This window comes from Gorilla gorilla, chromosome 8 (assembly GCF_029281585.2).
Source record: "Gorilla gorilla gorilla isolate KB3781 chromosome 8, NHGRI_mGorGor1-v2.1_pri, whole genome shotgun sequence".
Lineage (NCBI taxonomy): Eukaryota > Metazoa > Chordata > Mammalia > Primates > Hominidae > Gorilla > Gorilla gorilla.
Genome location: NC_073232.2, coordinates 134,583,412 through 134,604,310, shown reverse-complemented (window position 1 = coordinate 134,604,310; position 20,899 = coordinate 134,583,412). Strand labels below are relative to the sequence as shown.

The window sequence follows — 20,899 nt, the reverse complement described above, 5'->3', positions numbered from 1 at the left end:
TTGATAAAGAGTATCTACACCAAACCCACAGCAAACATCATACACAGATTGGGGAATTACTGAAAGCTTCTTCCTTGAGACTGGGAAGAAAAAAAAGATGTTCATTATCAGATGATGTTCATGTCATTATCAAAAGATGTTCATGTCTACTCAACATGATACTGGAGAGTCTACCTAGTGCAATAAGGGAAGAAAAATAAGTGAAAGACACAAGATTTGGAAAGAGAGATAAATCTAGTATTATTCTTAAAAATCACATAATTATATGTAGAAAACATACAAGACAATGTACAGTCTATTAAAATAAGAAAATCTACCAATATATGAACACAAAGTCAATATACAAAACTATTGTACTTCTATATATCAGCACCAAACAATTAGAATATAAAAACGTTTAAATGATACTATTTACAATAGAGTCAGCAAACATTATACACTTAGGAATAAATACAACAGAAGATGAGCAAGACCTCCATACAATAAACTGTTAAATTTTATTGAGAGAAATTTTATTTTTATTTTTAATTTTTTTTGAGACAGGGTCTCACTTTGCCATCTAGGCTGGAGTGCATTGGCACAATCACAGCTTACTGCAGCGTCAACCTCCCAGGCTCAAGTGATCCTCCTGCCTCAGCCTCTCAAATAGTTGGGACTACAGGAGTGTGCCACCATGCCCAGCTAATTTTTTACATTTTTTTTGTGAAGAGGTCCTACTATGTTGCCCAGGCTGGTCTCTAACTCCTGGCCTCAGGCCTCCCCAGAGTGCTGAAATTACTGGTGTGAGCCACTGAGCCCGGTCAAGAAATTTTAAAAGACAAATAAATGGAGATTTATACCATTTTCATGGATTACAAATCTCAGTATTCTAAAGAGGTCAATTTTCCCCAAATTGATCTACATATTCAATGTCTTCCCAGTCAAAATCTCAGCATTTTCTTCTCTTGTCTTTTTTGGTGGAATTTGACAATCTGATTCTAAAGTAAATATGTGAAAATCCAAAGGACCAAGAATGACCAAAGTAATCTTGGAGAAGAACAAAATTGGGGGATGTCTTATTCCATCTCGAGATTTATAATGAAACAGTAATTAAGAAAGTGTTGTATTGGTTCAAGGATAGACAAGACTAATGGCACAGAATACAGATACTAAAAATGATGTATATGTCATACATATAGTTGTATGACACTAACATTTAACACATAGCATGTAAAATACGTTATGACAAAGGTGACACTGCAGAGCAGTGAGCAAAGCATGGCCTTTCCAGTAAACGGTGCTGGATCAATTGTGCATCCTTATGAAAAGAAGGACCGTGACCATGGTCCCTCCCTCACACCATACTTAAAAAAATACTTCTGGATGGACTCTAGATCTAAATGCAAGGTAAAACAATAGAGCTTCTAGAAGAAAATAGGAGAATATCCACATGGCACTGGAATAGGCAAAGATTCTTAAATAGCACTAACTATAGGCCAAGCCCGGTGGCTCATGCCTGTAATCCCAGCACTTTGGGAGGCCGAGGCGGGCGGATCACAAGGTCAGGAGTTCGAGACCAGCCTGACCAACATGGTGAAACCCCATCTCTACTAAAAATACAAAAAGTAGCGAGGTGTGGTGGCACGTGCCTATAATCCCAGCAACTCAGGAGGCTGAGGGAGCAGAATCTTTTGAACCCGGGAGGCAGAGATGGCAGTGAACTGAGATTGCACCATTACACTCCAGCTTGGGTGACACAGTGAGACTCCATCTCAGAAAAAAAAAAACAAACAAAAAAAAACAGCACTAACTATAAAAGAAAGGCTTGATAGATTATAATGCCTTAAAATTTAAAATTTTGTTCATCAAACGAGCATTATGAGGCCAGGCACAGTGGCTCACGCCTGTAATCCCAGCACTTTGGGAAGCTGATTCAGGCAGATCACCTGGATCAGGAGTTCGAGACCAGCCTGGCCAACATGGTGAAACCCCGTCTCTACTAAAAATACAAAAAATTAGCCAGGCGTGGTAGCACATGCCTGTAATCCCAGCTACTCAGGAGGCTGAGGCAAGAGAATCATTTGAACCTGAGAGGCAGAGTTTGCAGTGAGCTGAGATCACACCACTGCACACCAGCCTGGGCAACAGAGTGGGACTCTCTCAACAACAACAACAAAAGACCATTCTGAAAGTGGGAAAGCCAGCCACAGAGAGAAGGTATTTGGAATTCATATATCCAACAAGGACATGGACCAGAACGTAGCAGAACATAGAAAAGAACAAAGAAAAGATGGGGAAAGGACTTGTGCAGGCACCTCACTAAAAAGATACCCAATGGCTAACAAATATATAAAGAAATGCTCGACCTCATTAGCAGGGGAATGTAAATTAAAAGGGAATAGGCAAATTAGTTCCACTCTCCATCCATTACAAAAGTGAAAGACTGGCCAGAAGCGGTGGCTCACACCTATAATCCCAGCACTTTGGGAGACCAAGGCGGGTGGATCACTTAAGGTTGGGAGTTCAAGACCAGCCTGGCCAACATAGTGAAACCCTGTCTTTACTAAAAATACAAAAATTAGCTGGGTGTGGTGGCGCATGCCTATAGTCCCAGCTACTCAGGAGGCTGAGGCAGGAGAATCACTTGAACCCGGGAGGTGGAGGTTGCAGTGAGCTGAGACTATGCCACTGCACTCCAGCCTGGGAGACAGAGCGAGACTATCTCAAAAAAAAAAAAAAAAAAAAAAAAGAAAGAAAAGAAAAAGAAAAAGAAAAGTGAAAGACTGAAGATACCTAGTGTTGGCAAGGATATGGAAAAACCAGAATTCTCATGCACTGCTGCTTAGGGAATAAATTAGCACAGCCACTTTGCAAAACTGTTTGGCAGTATTTACTAAAGTTGAACTTGTTCATACCCTATGACATAGTAATTCTATTCCTAGGTTTTTACCCAATAGAAGCACATAATTATGTGTACCACAAGACATGTACATGGTTGTATATAGCAATACTATTCCTAGTGGCTGAACATGTCCACCAACATCTGAATAAATTGTGGTATAATCATATAATGAAATATCCTATGAGAATGAACAAGCTATTGCTACATGCAGCCACGTGGATGGATTTTACAGATACATTATTGTGTGAAAGAAGCCAGACATTTAAAGGCGTATGCTACAGAATTCTATTTATACAAAGCTCAAGAAAAGGGAAGATGTATTGGTAGTAAAAGAGGTCAGGATACTGTTTACTTTTGGTGGAAGAAGTAGGTACTGAGATAAGGGGCTTTAGAGACTGGCCATGTCCCCTGTTCTGCTCTGGGTGCTGGTTACACAGGTGTGTTCACTTTGTGGAAATCCATTGAGCTCTTCATTTAAGGTTCATGCATCTTTCTGTATTTTATGCCTTGATTTTAAAATGTTCTTTTAAAAAGTTGAAAATTTGCCTGCTTCTGCCCTTTCTCCGATTACAAGTTTTTACAGCTTTCCTGAACTTCTCAGACTACCAAGTGGAATGAAATGATGACTTTTCCTTCATAGATGAAGGCAACAGCTTTGCTTACATTTTTTGTTTTTCCTACAAGGGGATGTTAAATTTAATTCGGGACAGCCTATTTGTTTTTCTCAACTAGCTATTGCCAGAAAAACAGGCTGTAGAGTGTAGAGGGGTGTGTGTATGTGTGTTTATGCTTTAGATGTGTGTAGTTATGTATGCATTTATGTGCACATAGGTGTGTGTTTGTATGTGTTTGCAAACCACACACGACCGTGCGTGTGTGTTTGTTTCCTTCTTATATTGATGTTCTTGGATAGCAACAAAAATAAACTTGAAGTTGTTTCTAAACATCTGGCTAGGCAAAGAAACTGCCCCTTCAACATTATGTCAGTGTCTGAGGCACAAAGCACATGTTCAAAAAATATTTGTTGAATGAAAGATTGAAAAAAAATTAATGAACAAAAGAAAATGGGAGAGTAGAAATGGCTTGGACGTATGTCTTTATTTTTGGGTATAGTCATTGCTGGAGAAGTCAATTATTCAACTACGTTCCCTCCTAGCCTGTCTTCCAGACACTGCTGAGACAGATGAGGAAAGGGGCGTCTGACTCATTTTACTCAGTTAATGGCTCTCGACCCTCCTTTCCGGATTCTGGGTCAGCCAAGGCCATGCCCACAGTTGCTGCTCAGCTTCTTTCCTGGTAAGGTCAAGGTCCGGGTGAGCCAATATTTGTTCAGCTTGTCCCACTACTGACATGTTAGGAAAGTGCAGTTCCAACTTGTCAGTTCCCATAATGTGACGGCCTCAACATGTCCCCCTCCCTGGGAAGTAGATTGCTCTGTCGTTGAAGTTATTTTATCAATATTTGCAATTTTTAAAATTGGGCCAAATATCTCCCTCTCTTCTCATTTCCGAGCCTGTTTACTGTCTTCCCCAGGGTCTGCTCCTCTGCCTGTTTACTGTCTCCCCCGGGGTCTGCTCCTCTGTCTCACTTTGAAATGCTCCTGGCACATCCCTGTCAGCGACCACTAGAGCTTCCTTGATTAGCTGCTCCCTTTGCCCCTTTGAACTTTGTAGCTCAACTCCCCTGGTGACGCAATGCTGGCCCAGGCTGTCCGTGACTCCCTGCAGTCTCCCTCCACCTCCACAGGGAGCAGAGGTACCTCGGGGCAGCTGGAGCCCTCCGGCCACCAGCCCTGCTAGGCCAGCAGCTACAAAGCCTCCGTACTGTTGCTGGTCAGCCCTGGGGATCCTCGGCAGGGGATGGCAAACATGGACCCAGGGCGCCACCAAGCCTGGCTCCTGCAGCCAGGATAGACACCGCTAATCTACTGCGACATTCTTCTTCTCAGAGCCTACAGAAAAGCTGAGAATCCTTCTTGGGCTAGTGCACTCAACGGGCACCACCCATCAATAGAAACGGAAATGTGTCTGCTATCTCAATGTTGTCAAGTTGCCACATGCATGACATTCTCTGAATTTTCCATCAGCATTTAAGACCCACTTCTGTGAGAAGAACTGAGCTACGTAAAAATGGACCCAGCACGGTGGCTCATGCCTGCAATCCCAGTGCTTTGGGAGGCCGAGGTGGGAGGATCACTTGAGGGCAGGAGTTTGAGACCAGCCTGGCCAACATGATGAAACCCCACCCCTACTAAAAATACAAAAATTAGCTGGGTGTGGTGGCACATGCCTGTAGTCCCAGCTACTCGGGAGGCTGAGGCACTAGATTTGCTTGAACCCAGGAGGCAGAGGTTGCAGCGAGCCGAGATCGTGCCATTGCACTCCAGCCTGGGCAACAAGTGAGACACTGCCTCAAAAAAAAAGAAAAAAAAAATGTACTCAGCACAGTGGCTCATGCTTGTAATCCCAGTGCTTTGGGAGGCCAAGTGGGAGGATCACTTGAGACCAGGAGTTTGAGATCAGCCTGGGCAACAGAGTGGCCCTGTTTCTACAAATAATAATTTTAGGCTGGGCGCAGTGGCTCACGCCTGTAATGCCAGCACTTTGGGAGGCCGAGGCGGGCGGATCGCGAGGTCAAGAAATCGAGACCATTCTGGCCAACATGTTGAAACCCCATCTCTATTAAAAGTACAAAAATTAGCTGGGTGTGGTGGCACTTGCCTGTAGTCCCAGCTACTCAGGAGGCTGAGGCAGGAGAATTGCTTGAACCTGGGAGGCGGAGGTTGCAGTGAGCCGAGATGGAGCTACTGCACTCCAGCCTGGCGACAGAGCGAGACTCTTTCTCAAAAAAAAAAAAAAAAACCCAAAAAACAAACAAACAAAAAATAATAATAATAATAATTTTAAAAATTAGCCAGATGTGGCTACATGCTCTTGTAGTCCCACCTACTCAGGAGGCTGAGGCGAGAGGATCACTTGAACCTAGGAGTTTGAGGCTGCAGTGAGCTATGATCACACCACTGTACTCCAACCTGGATGACAGAGCAAGACCCTGTCTCAAAAAAAGAGAAAAAAAAGTCTGACGGAGACTCACAGTCCAGCAAGGTGCCAGGCAAGTTGGGGCAAGAGAAAGGATCATAAGCCCTTTGTTGAAGCTGCTTATGATGTCCCTGGGAGGGGCAGGACATATACATGAACTGAGGGGTTCAGCAGGGGCTGGGCAGAGCAGCTCTGGTGGGAGGCCCCCATCATGGATGGACAGAGAGGAGGCAGAGCAGGCAGGGACTGGGGGAAGCAGGAGCACCCAGAGCAGACCCCCAGGTGAAGGAGCCCGGGGCTCAGGAGATGCATTTGGGAGATGGAGGCCAATGACAAAGACACAACTGCGAGGTGCTACCACCCTGGAGCAGCTGAGCTGGGCAGGAGAAGAACCATCCACAGTGCTAAAAGTGGGCCACAAGGTCCTCCATGCTGACAGAGTGGGCCTGGACAGTATGCAGGGGAGAGCATCCAAGCCCTACACTTTCCCATCTTTTCTCCCAGTCTGACCCAAAGCTTGCTGGAGAAAGGAGAGGGCCAAGCAGGGAAGGAGGGAGGTTGGGGAAGGGACACAGCAGGCTCTGGCTGTCTGGAGCCACCTCCACTCTACACTGAGAGGACTCTGGCCCCTGTTGAAAGATTTGTCATCACTGCTTAGGTCGGGGCAATGACATGACTTGGAAAGAAGCAAATGGTTTCCAAGGAAGAAAATTATACAGGATCGGGGGCTTGGGGAAATGCATGGCGATGTGAGGTCTGGGACAAATCAATGTAGATTCGAAAAGAAAATGGAAAAGCTGTGATGGTGAGAAAACCCCCTGTGCCTGCCACTCCAGGGAAGAGCTGTGGCGTCTCTGGCTCAGGAGTGCAAGCAAAGGCCTTGGAAACAGCAACTTTGGCAGGGGGCCCACACCTTAACTCCCTTCTCCTCACTTGCTTCTTCCATATTAAAAACACAGCTCTAATGAATCACCACATTCTAGCTCTTTTTCCTATCTCCCAGTGCTAAGACGTTTCCAGTAGGAGAGCTGACCTGGAGCCAAACAGCAATTCCTCCTGGTGTGCATGACTCATTGGAAAAAGTGTCTCATAGGCTATTAAAAGGGTGGGGGAGGGCAGGCAAAACATTTGGGTTCAAAGCAAATTATATGGAAACTAAACACAGTACGTATAATTCCGACACTGAATGCTGCTTTCCTCAAATAACAAGACAGAGAAAGAAGTGGGCTCTTTACTTAACGCAGTGCACAGATGTTCTGTTCCAGAAATGAATTACGTGCTTCAAAACAATGCAAATGAAACTTGGCTTAAACAGGTCACTACGTGAAGACGTGTTTATCTGCTAAACTCACACATGCAAAAGAAATGAAGCATCTTTACTTCCACTTCCTTAAACTCGCCTCGTCATGCTTGGAAGCCCTCATTCCTGAGGCTGTGGGGACCAGAAACACAAACCTAACAAGGTAATACCACCAGTTACTTCCACAGAAAAAGTGAGTTTTATTCAACTTAAGAAAGCTGATTTTTTTTTTAATGAAGTTTTAAAGGCCAGGGTAGTGTGGTCATTTTCCTGAAGAGAGGAGTACCTTTTGCATCATGCCTGTTACTGGACACAGCAAGTTCCCAGAAGCACCTGATTATCTCATAGTACAACACCTACATGTTGTTTACTTTTCCAGGTAATTTGGTGGTTTGAAAGCATCCTATAATCTTAGGCCCTATTAAAAAAAACACTGCCCTCTGAATGATGCTATGAAAAATTATATCACTGATGGTTTTCCCCCGTGATATTATGAGCAGTGTTTGTACATTTCAGTATTTGTGTATTTCATCAATCAACACTAAGTTATATTACCTCTTAAAAAATGTCATCACGGTTTCATAAGTCGGAATTGCCTGAATCTTGTAGTTCAGTTGCAAGAAGACCCACAAAAGCATTGTTTTCAGAAGATGGAATTCACTAAAGGTAAATAACCTGGCCAAAATAAAAAGATTGAGAAGAAATTTCAGAAATAGCACAAAATCATGCTGCTTGTAAGAAGCTGGTTAGAATGAGTTTGGGAATGAGGTGACACCACCTTTGAGTCTGAAGGTAGCCTCAGACATCAAGCAGGTAAACAGCTTACTCAAGGCCACTCAACTGGGAAATGGCAGAGCTAGGATTTGAATCTCAGCAGCCTGACACTGGGGCCTGTGTTTTCATCCACCCTCTGTGCCCTGCAAAACAATGATCATCATTTAGTGAGCTCTTACTATGTGCCAGGTGTTCCCAAGATGTTTTCTGTAGATTTTTTCATTTAATTCCACACAACCATCCTGCAAAGTTAGGATATAGTCCTTACTTTTATAGATGTAGAAATTGAGATTAACCCTACATTTATTTAAAATTTTAGTGTTTTGTTCATCTTGGCATTTTTGGCATCAATTTTAATTCTAATATATTACACTAAAATAGACTGCATCTCGATGACTAAGTTTTTTCGTGCTCCCTTAAATTTCGCACCAAGGCGCCTCACTCACTTCACCTTAGTTCTGGCCATGATTGAGAACTGAAACCTGAATAACTTATCCAAGGTCACACAATTCTGGGCTCAGACCTGGGTACAGGGCAGGTTAGAATCTCAGTTCCTCACCAGACTGGCTGTGGAACCTCCTGTGAGTTGCTTAACTGTCCCGCAGCTGCAATGTCCTCATCTGTGAAAGTGTGATCACAGCAGCTGCTCAGAGGAGAGTGGTACAGAGTCGATGAGGTGAGTGGATGAGTTTCCTATCGCTCCAATAACAAATTGTCACAAACCAAGTGGTTCGAAACAACACAAATTTATTTTCTCATCATTCTGGAGGTCAGAAGTACCAAACAAAGTAAGATCAAGTTGTCAGCAGAGCTGTGTTCCTTCTAGAGGCTCAAGGGAGAATTGTTTCCTTGCCTTTTCCAGCACCTAGAAGCCACCCACATTCCTTTGCTTATGGCCCTTTTCTCAGTCTTCAAGTCAGCAGTTCAGCATCTTCAAATCTCTCTATGGTTCTGACTCTTTGGCTTCCCTCTTCACATTTACAAGGTCCTTGTGATCACCATGGGCCCACCCAGGTCATCCAGAATAAGCTCCTCATTTTAAAGCCAGCGGACACTATTCATAATAGCAAAGACATGGAATCAACCTAGGTGCCCATCAGTGGTGGACTGGGTAAAGAAACCATGGTACATATACACCATAAAATACTATACAGCCATGAAAAAGAGTGAAGGCATGTCCTTTGCAGCAACGTGGGTAGAGCTGGAGGCCATTATCCTAAGCAAATTGACACAGGAATAGAAAACTAAATACTGCATGTTCTCACTTGTCAGTGGGAGCTTAAACACTGAGTACACATGGACACCATTAAGGGAACAATAGACACAGGGCCTACTTGATGGTGGTGGGTAGGAAGAGGGCGAGGATTGAAAAACTATGTATAGGGTTGTACTGTTCTGTCGTTGAATTGCTACAAAGTAATATCTGAGACTGGGTAATTTGTAAAGAAAAGAGGTTTACTTGACTCACAGTTCCATGGGCTGTACAGGAAGCATGATGCTGGCATCTGCTTGGCTTCTGGAGAGGCCTCAGGAAACTTACCATCTTGGCAGAAGGTAAAGGGGGAGGAGGATGTCACACAGCCAGAGCAAGAGCAGGAGAGAGCAAGGCAGGAGGTGCCACACCCTTTGAAGTGACCAGATCTCAAGGGAACTCACTCACTATCAGGAGAACAGCACCAAGAGGATGGTGCTAAGCCATTAGTGAGAAATCCACCACCACCATGATCCAATCACCTCTCACCAGGCCCCATCTCCAACACCGGGGATTACAATTCAACGTGAGATTTGGTGGGGACACACATCCAAACTATATCAAAGATGTTATACTGATCACCTGGGTGACAAAATTATCTGTACACCAAATCCCTGTGACATGCAATTTACTCATGTAACAACCTGCACATGTACCCCTGAACCTAAAATGAAAGTTGGAAAGAAAGAAAAGAATCAGCTGATTAGTGACCTTAGTTCCATCTGCAGCCTTAGTTTCCTTTGCCATACAACCTAACATATTCACAGGTTCCAGCCAGTGAGATGTGGACATCTGTGGGGCCATCATTCTACTGACTGCACACATACAAAGTGCTTAGTGCAGTGACTGGCACATCATGACATGCTCAGCGGATGGAAGCTCTTATGGATATGTGGCAGGGTCAGGTCCTAGCTCCAGAGCCTGTGCAGTACCTGCTGCAGCATGAGGCCTCTCCTCCATAAATGAGCATTGCCAAAGAATAGCTGCTGGCCGGGCGCAGTGGCTCACACCTGTAATCCCAGCACTTTGGGAGGCTGAGGCGGGCGGATCACGAGGTCAGGAGATCAAGACCATCTTGGCTAACATGATGAAACCCCATCTCTACTAAAAATACAAAAAATTAGCCGGGCATGGTGGCAGGTGCCTGAGTCCCAGCTACTCAGGAGGCTGAGGCAGGAGAATGGCGTGAACCTGAGAGGCAGAGCTTGCGGTGAGCAGAGATCACGCCACTGCACTCCAGCCTGGGCGACATAGGGAGACTCTGTCTCAAAAAAAAAAAAAAGAATACCTGCTACCCCATAATGTCAGCTCTGTAAGTGTGGCTATCTCCCAACCTCCTTCTCTAGTAGCCTCTGATGGTTATCTATGGAGCCATTTCAACATTTCTTAAACCCGTTGACATTTTCAGTCTCTGACCATGGACATTGCACCCTGGCCTTAAAATACATCACCGCTTCCACATTCAGCCACTCTATGTGGTTATGGTGGGTGGCACCAAAGACAAACCATGACTCTAAAGGACAATGAAAATGTCACCCACCTCTCATGCTATTTCTGAACAGAGTAAAACTGTCTCTTTCCTCTCCTTTGGTTTTCAGGCCACCTACAAATGCATGGACTTTGGCCAGAAAGGACCAAGTTTGTCACCATCTGGCAATCATCGTGAAGCCGGAAGGGGAGACTCTCCTCAGAGCCACTCGGTATGACGTCCCCGTGAAGAACTTTGTCAGCTGGGCTGGCGAAGTGGTGTGACTTCCAGTGTAGACTCCACACCTGAGGTCCTCAAGCCCAGAAGGTCCTTTGAGGTCTCACTAAAGAGGGGCTAGCAGCAACGTGGGGGAGTCCTTGGGAGCTCCACGAATCAGAATCCTGGTACTATTATTTATGAAGGATAATTATTAAAGTAAATTCCTCTGTCTTTAGGTCAATATCAGACCTGAAAGTATTCGTTTGTGCAACAGATAACCGCACCAAAGACATTCACACACCTTTTCATTTACCTAAGAGCTCTGATGGCCTCAATCAAGACAGAACCCACAGGGACTTGAACCTCCCTCTATGGGCTGTACCATGTGTGTTTACTGGCACTCGCTAGCAGCCATTGGAATGTAAATGGTAATTGTTCTTTAGGGGAAAAAAATGCTTTTCATAAGACACTGTCCTCTATTTTTCACTGAGAAAATTATATATAAACAATAAAAGCCCTCTTTCGTATGTAGACCATAGAGAAAGCCATGACCATGTGAGTAAGATATGAACAAGGATGCCCACTGCTCCATCGCTTGTCACAGCAAACAAACAAAACAAAACAAAACAAAAGGCCATTAGGAAGGGAGTGAAAAGAGATCGTTGTGCATTCATTCAATAGAACCCTTTACGATTAAAATTTTAAATGCTCATTAGATATGCAAATATCAACATGGAGAGAACACAACACACGATGTAAGTGAATAAGTTGCAGAACATTACAATCACGATGAGAACATGTATTTCAAGTTTAAATCTTTTAAAGCAATATTATTCATGTGGTAAGAGTAAAATTACATAGATTAAATCTGCACAAGTTCCTAACAGTGGTTTAATTGTCTTTAGGAGGGGAAGGAGGCAGAAATGAGGAAGGGAATGGGACTGGGAGGGAAACATAGGCGACTTCTGCTTCATTGGAAATGTTTGATTTCTCAATTTAAGACAAAATATTAATATTTGTTCATTTGGGGAGATGAGTACAATTGTGTTTTGTATTATAATTCTACCTTTATACTTTTTTTTTCAGAAACTACAAGGAGATATACTTTTTTTAACAGTAAAAATATCAATATTCCTATTGTTCTTGACCATCAATAAGGAAAGAGACTGCCTCATGCAGAGCACGTCAGTGAGCTGGTAATGACTACAGGCTTTAGGCCACTCAGACGTGGGTTCAAATCCCAACTCTCACGTTGCATGAGGAGACCTTCAGCTGATCCCGTCATTTCCTATCATCTCTATTCCACAGGCAAGAAACGACAACAGTATCCACCTCATTAGGTTGCTATAGGAATCAGTCTGGATAACTCACTCACAGTTTTCTGTATACAACAACAACTGTTTATAGCTGAATAATTGGTGGGTATTGTTAGTATTAGCTAAAGAAGCATTGGATTCAGGAACTATTGTATTTGAGATGGGTGCCCAGGGGTCTCCCAGACACCCGTGGGAAACTTGTCCCATGCTGGAGGGCAAAGCCATGGGACAGACGCAACAAGAAGGACATGCGTAGCTCTTCTTAGGGAATTCCTGAGACCTCGAGACTTCTCGGGTTATAGGCGGGAAGTCAGGGAGAATTGGAGACACAGGGATACAGTGCCCCTGGTCGCAAGGTAGTCTTTTGTTAAGATGGGAGCTAGACAGTGCTCTGAGGTCTCCATCCTCCAAAGTCCATGAGGAGCTTGGCTTCCAGAAAAACAGAACTTGGAATGAAAGCTTCTTAATATTAGAGTTAGCAGAACAGGGTAACCCAACAGTGACCAATAAGAAGAAAATTAACTGGAAACCAAATGCCAGGCAAATAAATTTAAACTGGAGGCCCAGGAGGTCAGGAAAACTGTTGCATATTTTACCCCAGGTGGTTTACAAAATGGAAAGCAAAAGCTGAAGGAAGATGAGCTCGAGGGACTTCAGATGGAGACGGCTGAATGGCCCAGAGGCTGCAGCATCTGCTAAGAAATGGACGTTGTTCCAAACACATGTGACCACAAACAGGGAATTGGCCCCACAGCTGGAGGGGCTGATAAGTCAGGCCAAGGGCCACTCCACCCCTGACCTTGGAGTCTGCATTTCCACACATCCAACTCCAGGGCCACGTGGCTCCTTGGGACCACTCAGTTCTCACTATGTCCTTTTAGTTGCTGGTAGCCTTGGCCTCCATGACCGACGACGAGGGGTGAAGCACACAGGGCAAGACGTGGACTTTGGAGCCAGTGGAGGCCCTGCCCTGCCCATCGTTAGCCCTCTTATATCAGGGATAATAACTGTGACCACCACATGGGGTGGTGGGGATAGAAAGGGACAGTGCACATAGCACACAGCACACACCAAAATGTTAGTTGGAGAAAGGTGCATTCTGAAACAGCTGTGGGTCATGGTGCCAAATCCACTGGCCAGCAGCCTGAAACTCACAAGCACCCTAATATGAGAAGCCCTAGCCAGTGAAACTTCTAACAAGCCCCCCTCTTCCTGAACCCTGTTTCCCACCTCCCTCAAGCTTTAACAAAGGCAGCCACTGGAGATCAACCTCAGAAGATGTGAGCAGAGCCTGGGGAGTGGTCAGCCTGGGCACATGGCTGATTACATGCCTGAAGCCACACAGGGCTCTTTTCCCTTCAGTGATAGCCCTGGACTGTCTGTGCAGACAGCTCCTGGGGAGGGGCCGGAGGAGCAGGACCCATTTTCCACATCAGTCATGTCTGCCAAGCTGATGAGTCTAGACACTTGACACGTAATGCTCTTGACCTCTTTTTCTGCCCAGCATACGTTTGTCAGGCTTATCCCACCGCTAACCTTCTGGTTGTGGTCAGACATTTTTTTCTCCTTTCTTGGGTAATGCTGCCAGGGTGTGACAGCTCAGCCTTTCCAAGGGAGGGACAATGTTATGAAAAGTCTAAGGGATGCCATGTTTATCTTTTCTTCAACAATTGCGCAACCTTTGCTCCGCTGGGGAGTGGGGGAGCGCCTGAGTGGGGAAAAGCAGAGAACACCACGGAATGACTTTAGGAGTGAGCCAGTGCCCTGGGCTGGCATGAGGCTGGGACTCCTGGAGGCTTCCTAGAGAATATGGTCTCCTTCCCTCTGTCCCAGAACTCTGTTCTACCTGCCTCGCATCTCTGTAAACGTGAGGGCATTGCATGCTACATAGCCAATTCACATCAACAGTAGAATAAATCTTTCCAAATCTAATTTCTGAAATCAGAACACTTTCCACACATACACATGAGTAAACACTCATTTTCTAATATTCTACTAGGATTTTCAGCATAATTTAGTTTTCACTTTTGAAATTTACTCAGAGGTAATAAAATTTTGGTAATTTGGAAATGGGTACCAAGATCCTTTTAAATAGAGTCCTAAAGAGATATGACAACTAAGTGGTCCTAAACAGCACTGAAGAAAGAAAAAATGCTATAACAGGCAGTATTGGGCAAATGACATTAAAGTATTGCATCAATGTAAATTTCTTGAAGTTGATAACTGCACTATAGTTATATTTTTCAAAAATTCTTTTTCTTAGGAAATAAACACTGAAGCATGTGGAGTAAGGGAACTTAATAAACGCAAATTACTCCCTAATATTAATAGTTCAGAAAAAACAAGTGTATATGTAGATACACGTAGAGACGCAGATGATATAGCAAGCAGGGCAGAAATTGAACTCTAGGGTGATTGGCAGTACTGGGTGTAACTATATATTTTATGCATTATTGTGTATATATTCTATGCAAATATTCTTTGCATAGAATATATATTCTATGCATTATTGCATATATTCTATGCATTATATATTGTATATATTCTATGCATTGTTCTTGCAATGTTAAATTTGAAATTATTTTCAAATAAAAATGTTTAAGAGACTAACACAAAATAGAAAGTTCTTTTGACTTAGTAACTTCATTTCTAGGAATTTAATGTGGGAAAGAATCTGAGATGAAGACAAATGTTGAAGGATGTTCACCAGTGTGCTATTTATATTGGTAAAACATTAGAAATAACCTAAAAAGCCCGGCATTGGGAAACATCTCCATGAATTTCTGTAAGGGAGAAGGAGCCTGGCAGGGGACAGGCATTTCAGGCAGGAGGATGGGCATGAACCAAGGCCCAGTATGGGGAGGTGTTCATCAGGGAAGTTTCAGGGGGGGCCCCGTGGCTGCATTTATGCTGTGTGAGTTGAAGGAGCCAGGTCACCAGAGGCAAAGGCTGTTGGCTAGAGATGCGATTAGAAGGGGGTCCAGACCAGAAGCAAGACAGTTAGAGGTCACCTTGGTCCAAAATAAGAGACATCGGACCTCCGATCTTGGGCTGGGGCTGCTACCCATGGAGCGAGGCCCATAGCGCTGGACTTGATTTGGAAGTAGAAATGACCTCAGGGTTGGGGTATGGTCAAAGTGGCGTCCAGGACTATCAAGGGTCTAGCTTGATCCTCTAGTCAGATGGTGGAGGAACACTGGGGGCAGGGTTGGGGTGCAGGACAGGGCAGGGGCACCGAGAGATGGCTTTTAATCTTAATTGTCAGAGAGGTCAAGCAGGCGATCAGATATGTGGGTGTAGAGTTATTCAGCAGAGGAGTCAGCGCCGGAGATGTAAGCTGATTTAGGGTGAGAGATTTTATTTTCTAAAATGAATGTGCATTGATGTTGTCAGGATTTTTTCTAAAAATTACTTAGGTAATTAAGTCTTTCATTTTTCGCACCCAGGTGAAAATACCTGAGACAGCAGGTACTCAGAGGGTTCCTACCCACAAGAAGGAGCGTGAAGGGAGCCCTCTCCCCAGCCCCACACACAGCACCCTGAGTTCCAGCCCCAGCCAAGGCTCAGCTGTCCAGGAGGGCAGGAAGCTTAAGGTGGGGGTGCAGCCTCCATCAGAGCACCTCCCTCCCCAGCCTGGCCCCTACTTTCTCCCATCCCCCTCTCAGGGGCCGCACCCTGGGAGCCAGCTCTGACCTGGGGGACTTCAGCACTTTGTGGAGCAGGTCCTGTGGGATTTTGTGGAGGTGGATCTGCGTCCCCACTAGAGGAACCAAGTTCATTTCCAGCCACTTCTCGCAGCCGGTGGTGAGTTGCTCTTCCTTGTACTAAGACCAAAAAAAGCCAGTTGAGGAAGGAAGTCCTGAGCTCTTAGCACCCTCTGCTGGCCTGCGACGACACTACACGTGTGCTCAGAGGGAGAGTCACTGCAGAGGCACTCAAACCTTTTCTACAAAATACACGAATTACAGCAGATGCCTTTTCTAAGTGTTTTCTATGCTCGAGGCGCTGCACTCAGTTGATTTAAATCAATCCTCAGCGAAAACCTATGAGGTGGGTTCACTGTAATCCCTATGTCACTGGTGGGGAAACTGACGCTCCCAGGTTCCTGCTCTTGCCTGTCGTCACACAACTCGTTAAGTGGCAGAGCCGGATGCAAACCCAGGCAGCCTGACCATAGGCCTTGCCCACTGGTTCAAGTCAGTGGCTGATCATGGAGGGCCCAAGGGGTGTACCTCGCAGGAGTTCTGAGGCTATGAACACACCCAAAAAGCAGGAATTGAAGGGCAGATAAAGTGGAAAAGGCGTCTTAGAGCCAGGGACCTTGAGAGAGCTTCAGTACACCTCGAATAGCTTCCGGGCCTGGGGTCCTTCTGCAGCCCAAGCGTTGCTGAGAAATGCTGACCAGGATGCAGTTTCCACCACAAGTGGCCTTGGAATTACCAGTGGGGCGAAGGGGAGGACGCGATGATGGGAGAACTGTGGCATGCTGCTTGGTATCCCCCCCAGGTCACTGGTGGCCATACAGAGAGAGCTGAAGTCAGGAGTCCTGGGCTTTGGACCCAGCTGGTTCCCCTGGGCAGGCTGCTGCCCTCCTTGGCTCTGTTTTCTCCTCTGAGAATGGGGTTGGATTCTATCATGTATTCCTAACCCTGACACACTGATTAGACCCAGGTGAGTCCAGACCTCACAACTCCAGCAAGAATGTCCTGGAAGGTCTTCTGCTGTTTCGGTGAGAAAGGCTATGCTGCTTCTTCCCCCATCTAAGATTAAAGTCTTTCTATTTTTTTGGTGTTAAAACATCCTTTTTAAAAATAAAATGATGATTTTTAAAAAAAAATGTGTTCATGTGGCAAAATAAAATATTTGATGACTTCAAACAGATATTCTGGGGGGATGTAGGCCTGGTGGGTAAAATCCCAGCATCTGGGCTGCTCCTGAAGGCCGCCCACCAAGGGGCGATGTGCCCTGTCTGGGTTGTTCTCACCTTGCAGCCGGCCTCGCAGAATTTCTTCATGGTGCTTGGCTTGAGTCTGGCTATCATCACATCCACGCACCTGGAGAGAGAGAACTGCAGTTTCTGGAGGAATCCCACGCTGCTTTTGGAGAAGCAGAAAGTCCCAGAGGTTCTCATTCAACTCCAGGACAGCAGCAGACTTTTGAATGGAAGGGAGCCTCGCTTTAGGGGTATGGACATTTGGCCAGAGGACAAGACCAACATGGCTTGTTAGAAATAGCTCTGGGCTGGGAGATGAGGCCAGAAATCAAATCCTTCAGCAGAAAACAAAGTAACCCTATAGCAGGGAACAAGGATTATTGCTCAAAGCTGAAGTGCCACCAGGTGCTGAGATGAGGTTTGATTTTAGCCAACATAGCCATCTGGTCATCCCCCTGCCTGAGGACTGTCTTCCTGTACAGACCCTTATGGTGCCACCAGAGGGGCCTCAAGTCCCATTCCTCTCTGTGCACAAATGGAATCAAAGAGCAGCTCTCAGATGAAGGTCTCTGCGAGCTCATGACTAGGACCTGTTGATTTGGCTCACCCACCCATGAAGGATCTATTCACTGAACACATACCGTGTGCTAGGCACCTGGAGAGGTCCTTGGTGTGCAAAGAACAAAACTGATGGGCCAGTGAGGTGACATGTTAAGTCAACTTTCAGACAGATAACCACATTTGGCAGTCATGTTAAGGGTTAAAAAGTTAAAGAACAAGGTGTGATGGGAAGGCAGATAATGGAGACTTCAGCCTAGTGTGGTTAAATCAGAAAAGTGACCAGAAGTCAGAAGAGAAGCACTTAAAACCTGAAAGAGGAGGAAAAAGAACAGGCCAGGCCAGGGATTCAAAGACCAGCATTCCAAGAAGAGGAAACAGCATGTGCAAAGGCCCTGGGGCAGGAGCAGGTGCCACACTTTGAAGGAATGTCAGGGCTGGCACAGCTGCAGTGCCGTTGTTTAACACTGCTCCACACTGTCCCCTCTCTCTCCCTCTTTGACTATTGTAGTTCGTCTGGGCTCAGCTCCAGCATCACCTCCTCTTGGAAGTCTCCCTGATTGCTCCTCTCCATGTACTCCCTTAGCTTTGATTTGCATGACTTCCTTCTACCTGGTTCCTTGCCTCCCTCCAAGGAGGGCATGAGCCGAGGTGAATGGAGTGTGGTAGACGTGCTATGTGGCAGGTAGGGTCACAGATGTTTCAGTGACTGAACTTTCACAGCTAATATTAACCTCTCTGCAGCAAAATTGCTTTGAAGTATGTTCACTTCATTGAGCAGGGCACCCGAGAGTAGCCACTGGGATCTCATATGGAAGCACAACCTTGAACTCATTATGACTCAATGGTTGTCCTAAACTCAGTTGATATACACACTGCTCATGGGCAGAGGCTTAAAGGACATCCAGTACCTCTTGCACTTATTCTAAAATGTATCCTTCCATAAGGCCAGACCAGAAGGCAGATGGGGTCTCGTTACCACCAACAACCACATCCCTGGAGAGTAGCTTTTACTGAGTTGCATTTTGGTGTGCCGCTTTTGCCAAAACCAAGAAAAAAACATTATAAGATTTATTATTGCATTTACTCTACAGACATTCTTGAGGACATTGACCATTAGGTTGCTTGGGGTCATCTGCTGAAGACATCCACAGTTTTCATACTAATAGTAGCTGTACTTCTCCGAAGTGAATTGTTTTTTAAACTGTTATCTAGTTTGCATCGAATATCACTGATCAAGTTTCCCTTTTTATCAGCCGCTAGCAAGTTCAGAGCTGAATGTATGGCCTATCTTAGGAAAAGTGTGGTTATTAGAGTTAGTATACAATGGTAGCTTCTCCATCTTTTTCTTCCTCCTTAAAAAAAAAAAAATTGGTGTTCTGTGGCTTCATTTCATGTATTCGTGGAAGCCACTCAAAGCCTTTACTAGAACGAGGTAAGAAATGATAAGTGAATAAATAATCTGGTCATGGCCAAGGCACTCTACCCCCTTGTGTGCTAGGATTGGCCCTTCAGACAGGGAGACTGACTCTACCCATTAGAAGGAGTTGTCTTGAGTACTGGGGAAACCTGTACTGAGTAAACATGAGGCGCTGCTGTCATCCCCTGGGCATTTTGCCTTCTAAGACTGCTGAGTCCTGTCGATTCTGCATCTTGGCTGTCTCTTGAGCGTGCCCCTCCTCCCGCTCCCACTTCCCCTGTCTAGTTCAGACCCTCCTGGTCTCTCGGCTGAGCCTCTGCATAGCCTCTCAACAGCCAGCCTCCCTGCCCTGCAGCCTCCCACATTTATACCACATCCTTCACACAGGAGGGGCTCAGCCTAAACCACAGAGGCTCTGCCACTCTCCCCTCCCAAGCCCAGGCTCCCTGCTCTGCTGACTGAACCAAGACCTGCTCATGTGGCTACAAGATCCTGCATAACCTGGGCTCATCCAAACCTCTGGCCATTGCAGCTGCATTGGGTCTTAGTGGCCAGGCTCATCCCAGTTTGATGCTGCTCCACCCTGTCCCCTCTTTCTCCCCCTTTGACTGCTGTAATTCTTCCAGGCTCAGGTCCAGCACCACCTCCTCTTGGAAGTCACCCTGATTGCTCCTCCCCACATACTGCCTTAGTTTTGATTTCCATGCCTTCCTTCTTCTACCTGGTTCCTTACCTCCCTCCACCTCCCATGAAACAACAGACTGCCGGGAAGCAGCACTCCCCATACAAATCCATCCTGAGTGCCAGCTCTGTGCTGACCTGTGCTGCTGGTTCTGGAAATGCCACCAGGGACAGGTGGAGGCCTTTTCGTCCTGGAGCTCATGGCCTCACCGGTCAGCAGAGGGTGAAGCCCAAGCTGTGACGAGGCTGAACAGGAGGTTCGGGCCCCACCCTCATCGGGCCCAGGAGCCTTTAGGTGCCAGCTTTTGTCTGTCGAAAACTACAGGGAGCACTAGCTGGGCTTGGAGTTGCAGGGGAGAAATGAGTGCCCCAGGAGGCTGGCACCTTCTCTTATGCTTCCCCTTCCTCACTGTGAAACCCACTGGCTGGGCTGGACTGGAATGATCAGACTTCCCAGACCAAAGGAAGCAAAGAAAGCCACCCGGGCTCGCCTCTGGGCTCAGTGAAGTGGGGGGTTTCCTCTTCCGGAAATTCTAAAGGACCAGGAAGTTGCCCACAGAGGAAGTTCAGCCCTGCATGGAGGCAAGGAAATGCCCCTCTGGCCCTGTGAGCCTGGAGGAACCCAAGTGACAACCAGGGAGATGCTCCATGTGTATGTGTGTGAGCGTGTGTGTGCATACACATGCATGCACATATGTGCTGGCACATGCATGTGACAGCCATAATCCCTGCTGTGACTCCAGCCCAAGTGCCAATAAAGATATTGACATGAGAGTCAAAGGAACATCACCCAGTGGAAGCTGTGTGCACACACTGCATCTCTTCAAGATGGGAGGCCTCGGATATGTGTGATTCAGAATTAAGCTGTCATCTGGCAATTTCCCACTGCCTGGGAGCTCAGCTGAGATAATCTGTGAGGTCTCATTCAGCACCTGAATGTTGTGATGCTATCAGAGTGACCTGGGGCACTTCCGTTACACAGACACACAAACGCACATGTATCCTATGATGCCACACCCTGCCAACTGCGCCATCAGCCTCTCAAAGGCAGGCAAGACC

At 45.9% G+C, this 20,899-nt stretch overlaps 1 protein-coding gene across 1 annotated transcript in view; it reads right to left on the bottom strand.

Moving 5' to 3' along the window:
- Positions 1-20,899, bottom strand: part of BTBD16 (BTB domain containing 16) — a 66,847-nt gene that overhangs the window by 23,133 nt on the left and 22,815 nt on the right. The window contains exons 7-9 of the mRNA XM_055353968.2: positions 17,233-17,302; positions 15,942-16,072; positions 7,775-7,894 (exon numbers count right to left, since the gene is read on the bottom strand). Of these exons, the coding sequence (XP_055209943.2) occupies positions 7,775-7,894; positions 15,942-16,072; positions 17,233-17,302 (321 nt within the window). The remainder of the gene's footprint in view (positions 1-7,774; positions 7,895-15,941; positions 16,073-17,232; positions 17,303-20,899) is intronic.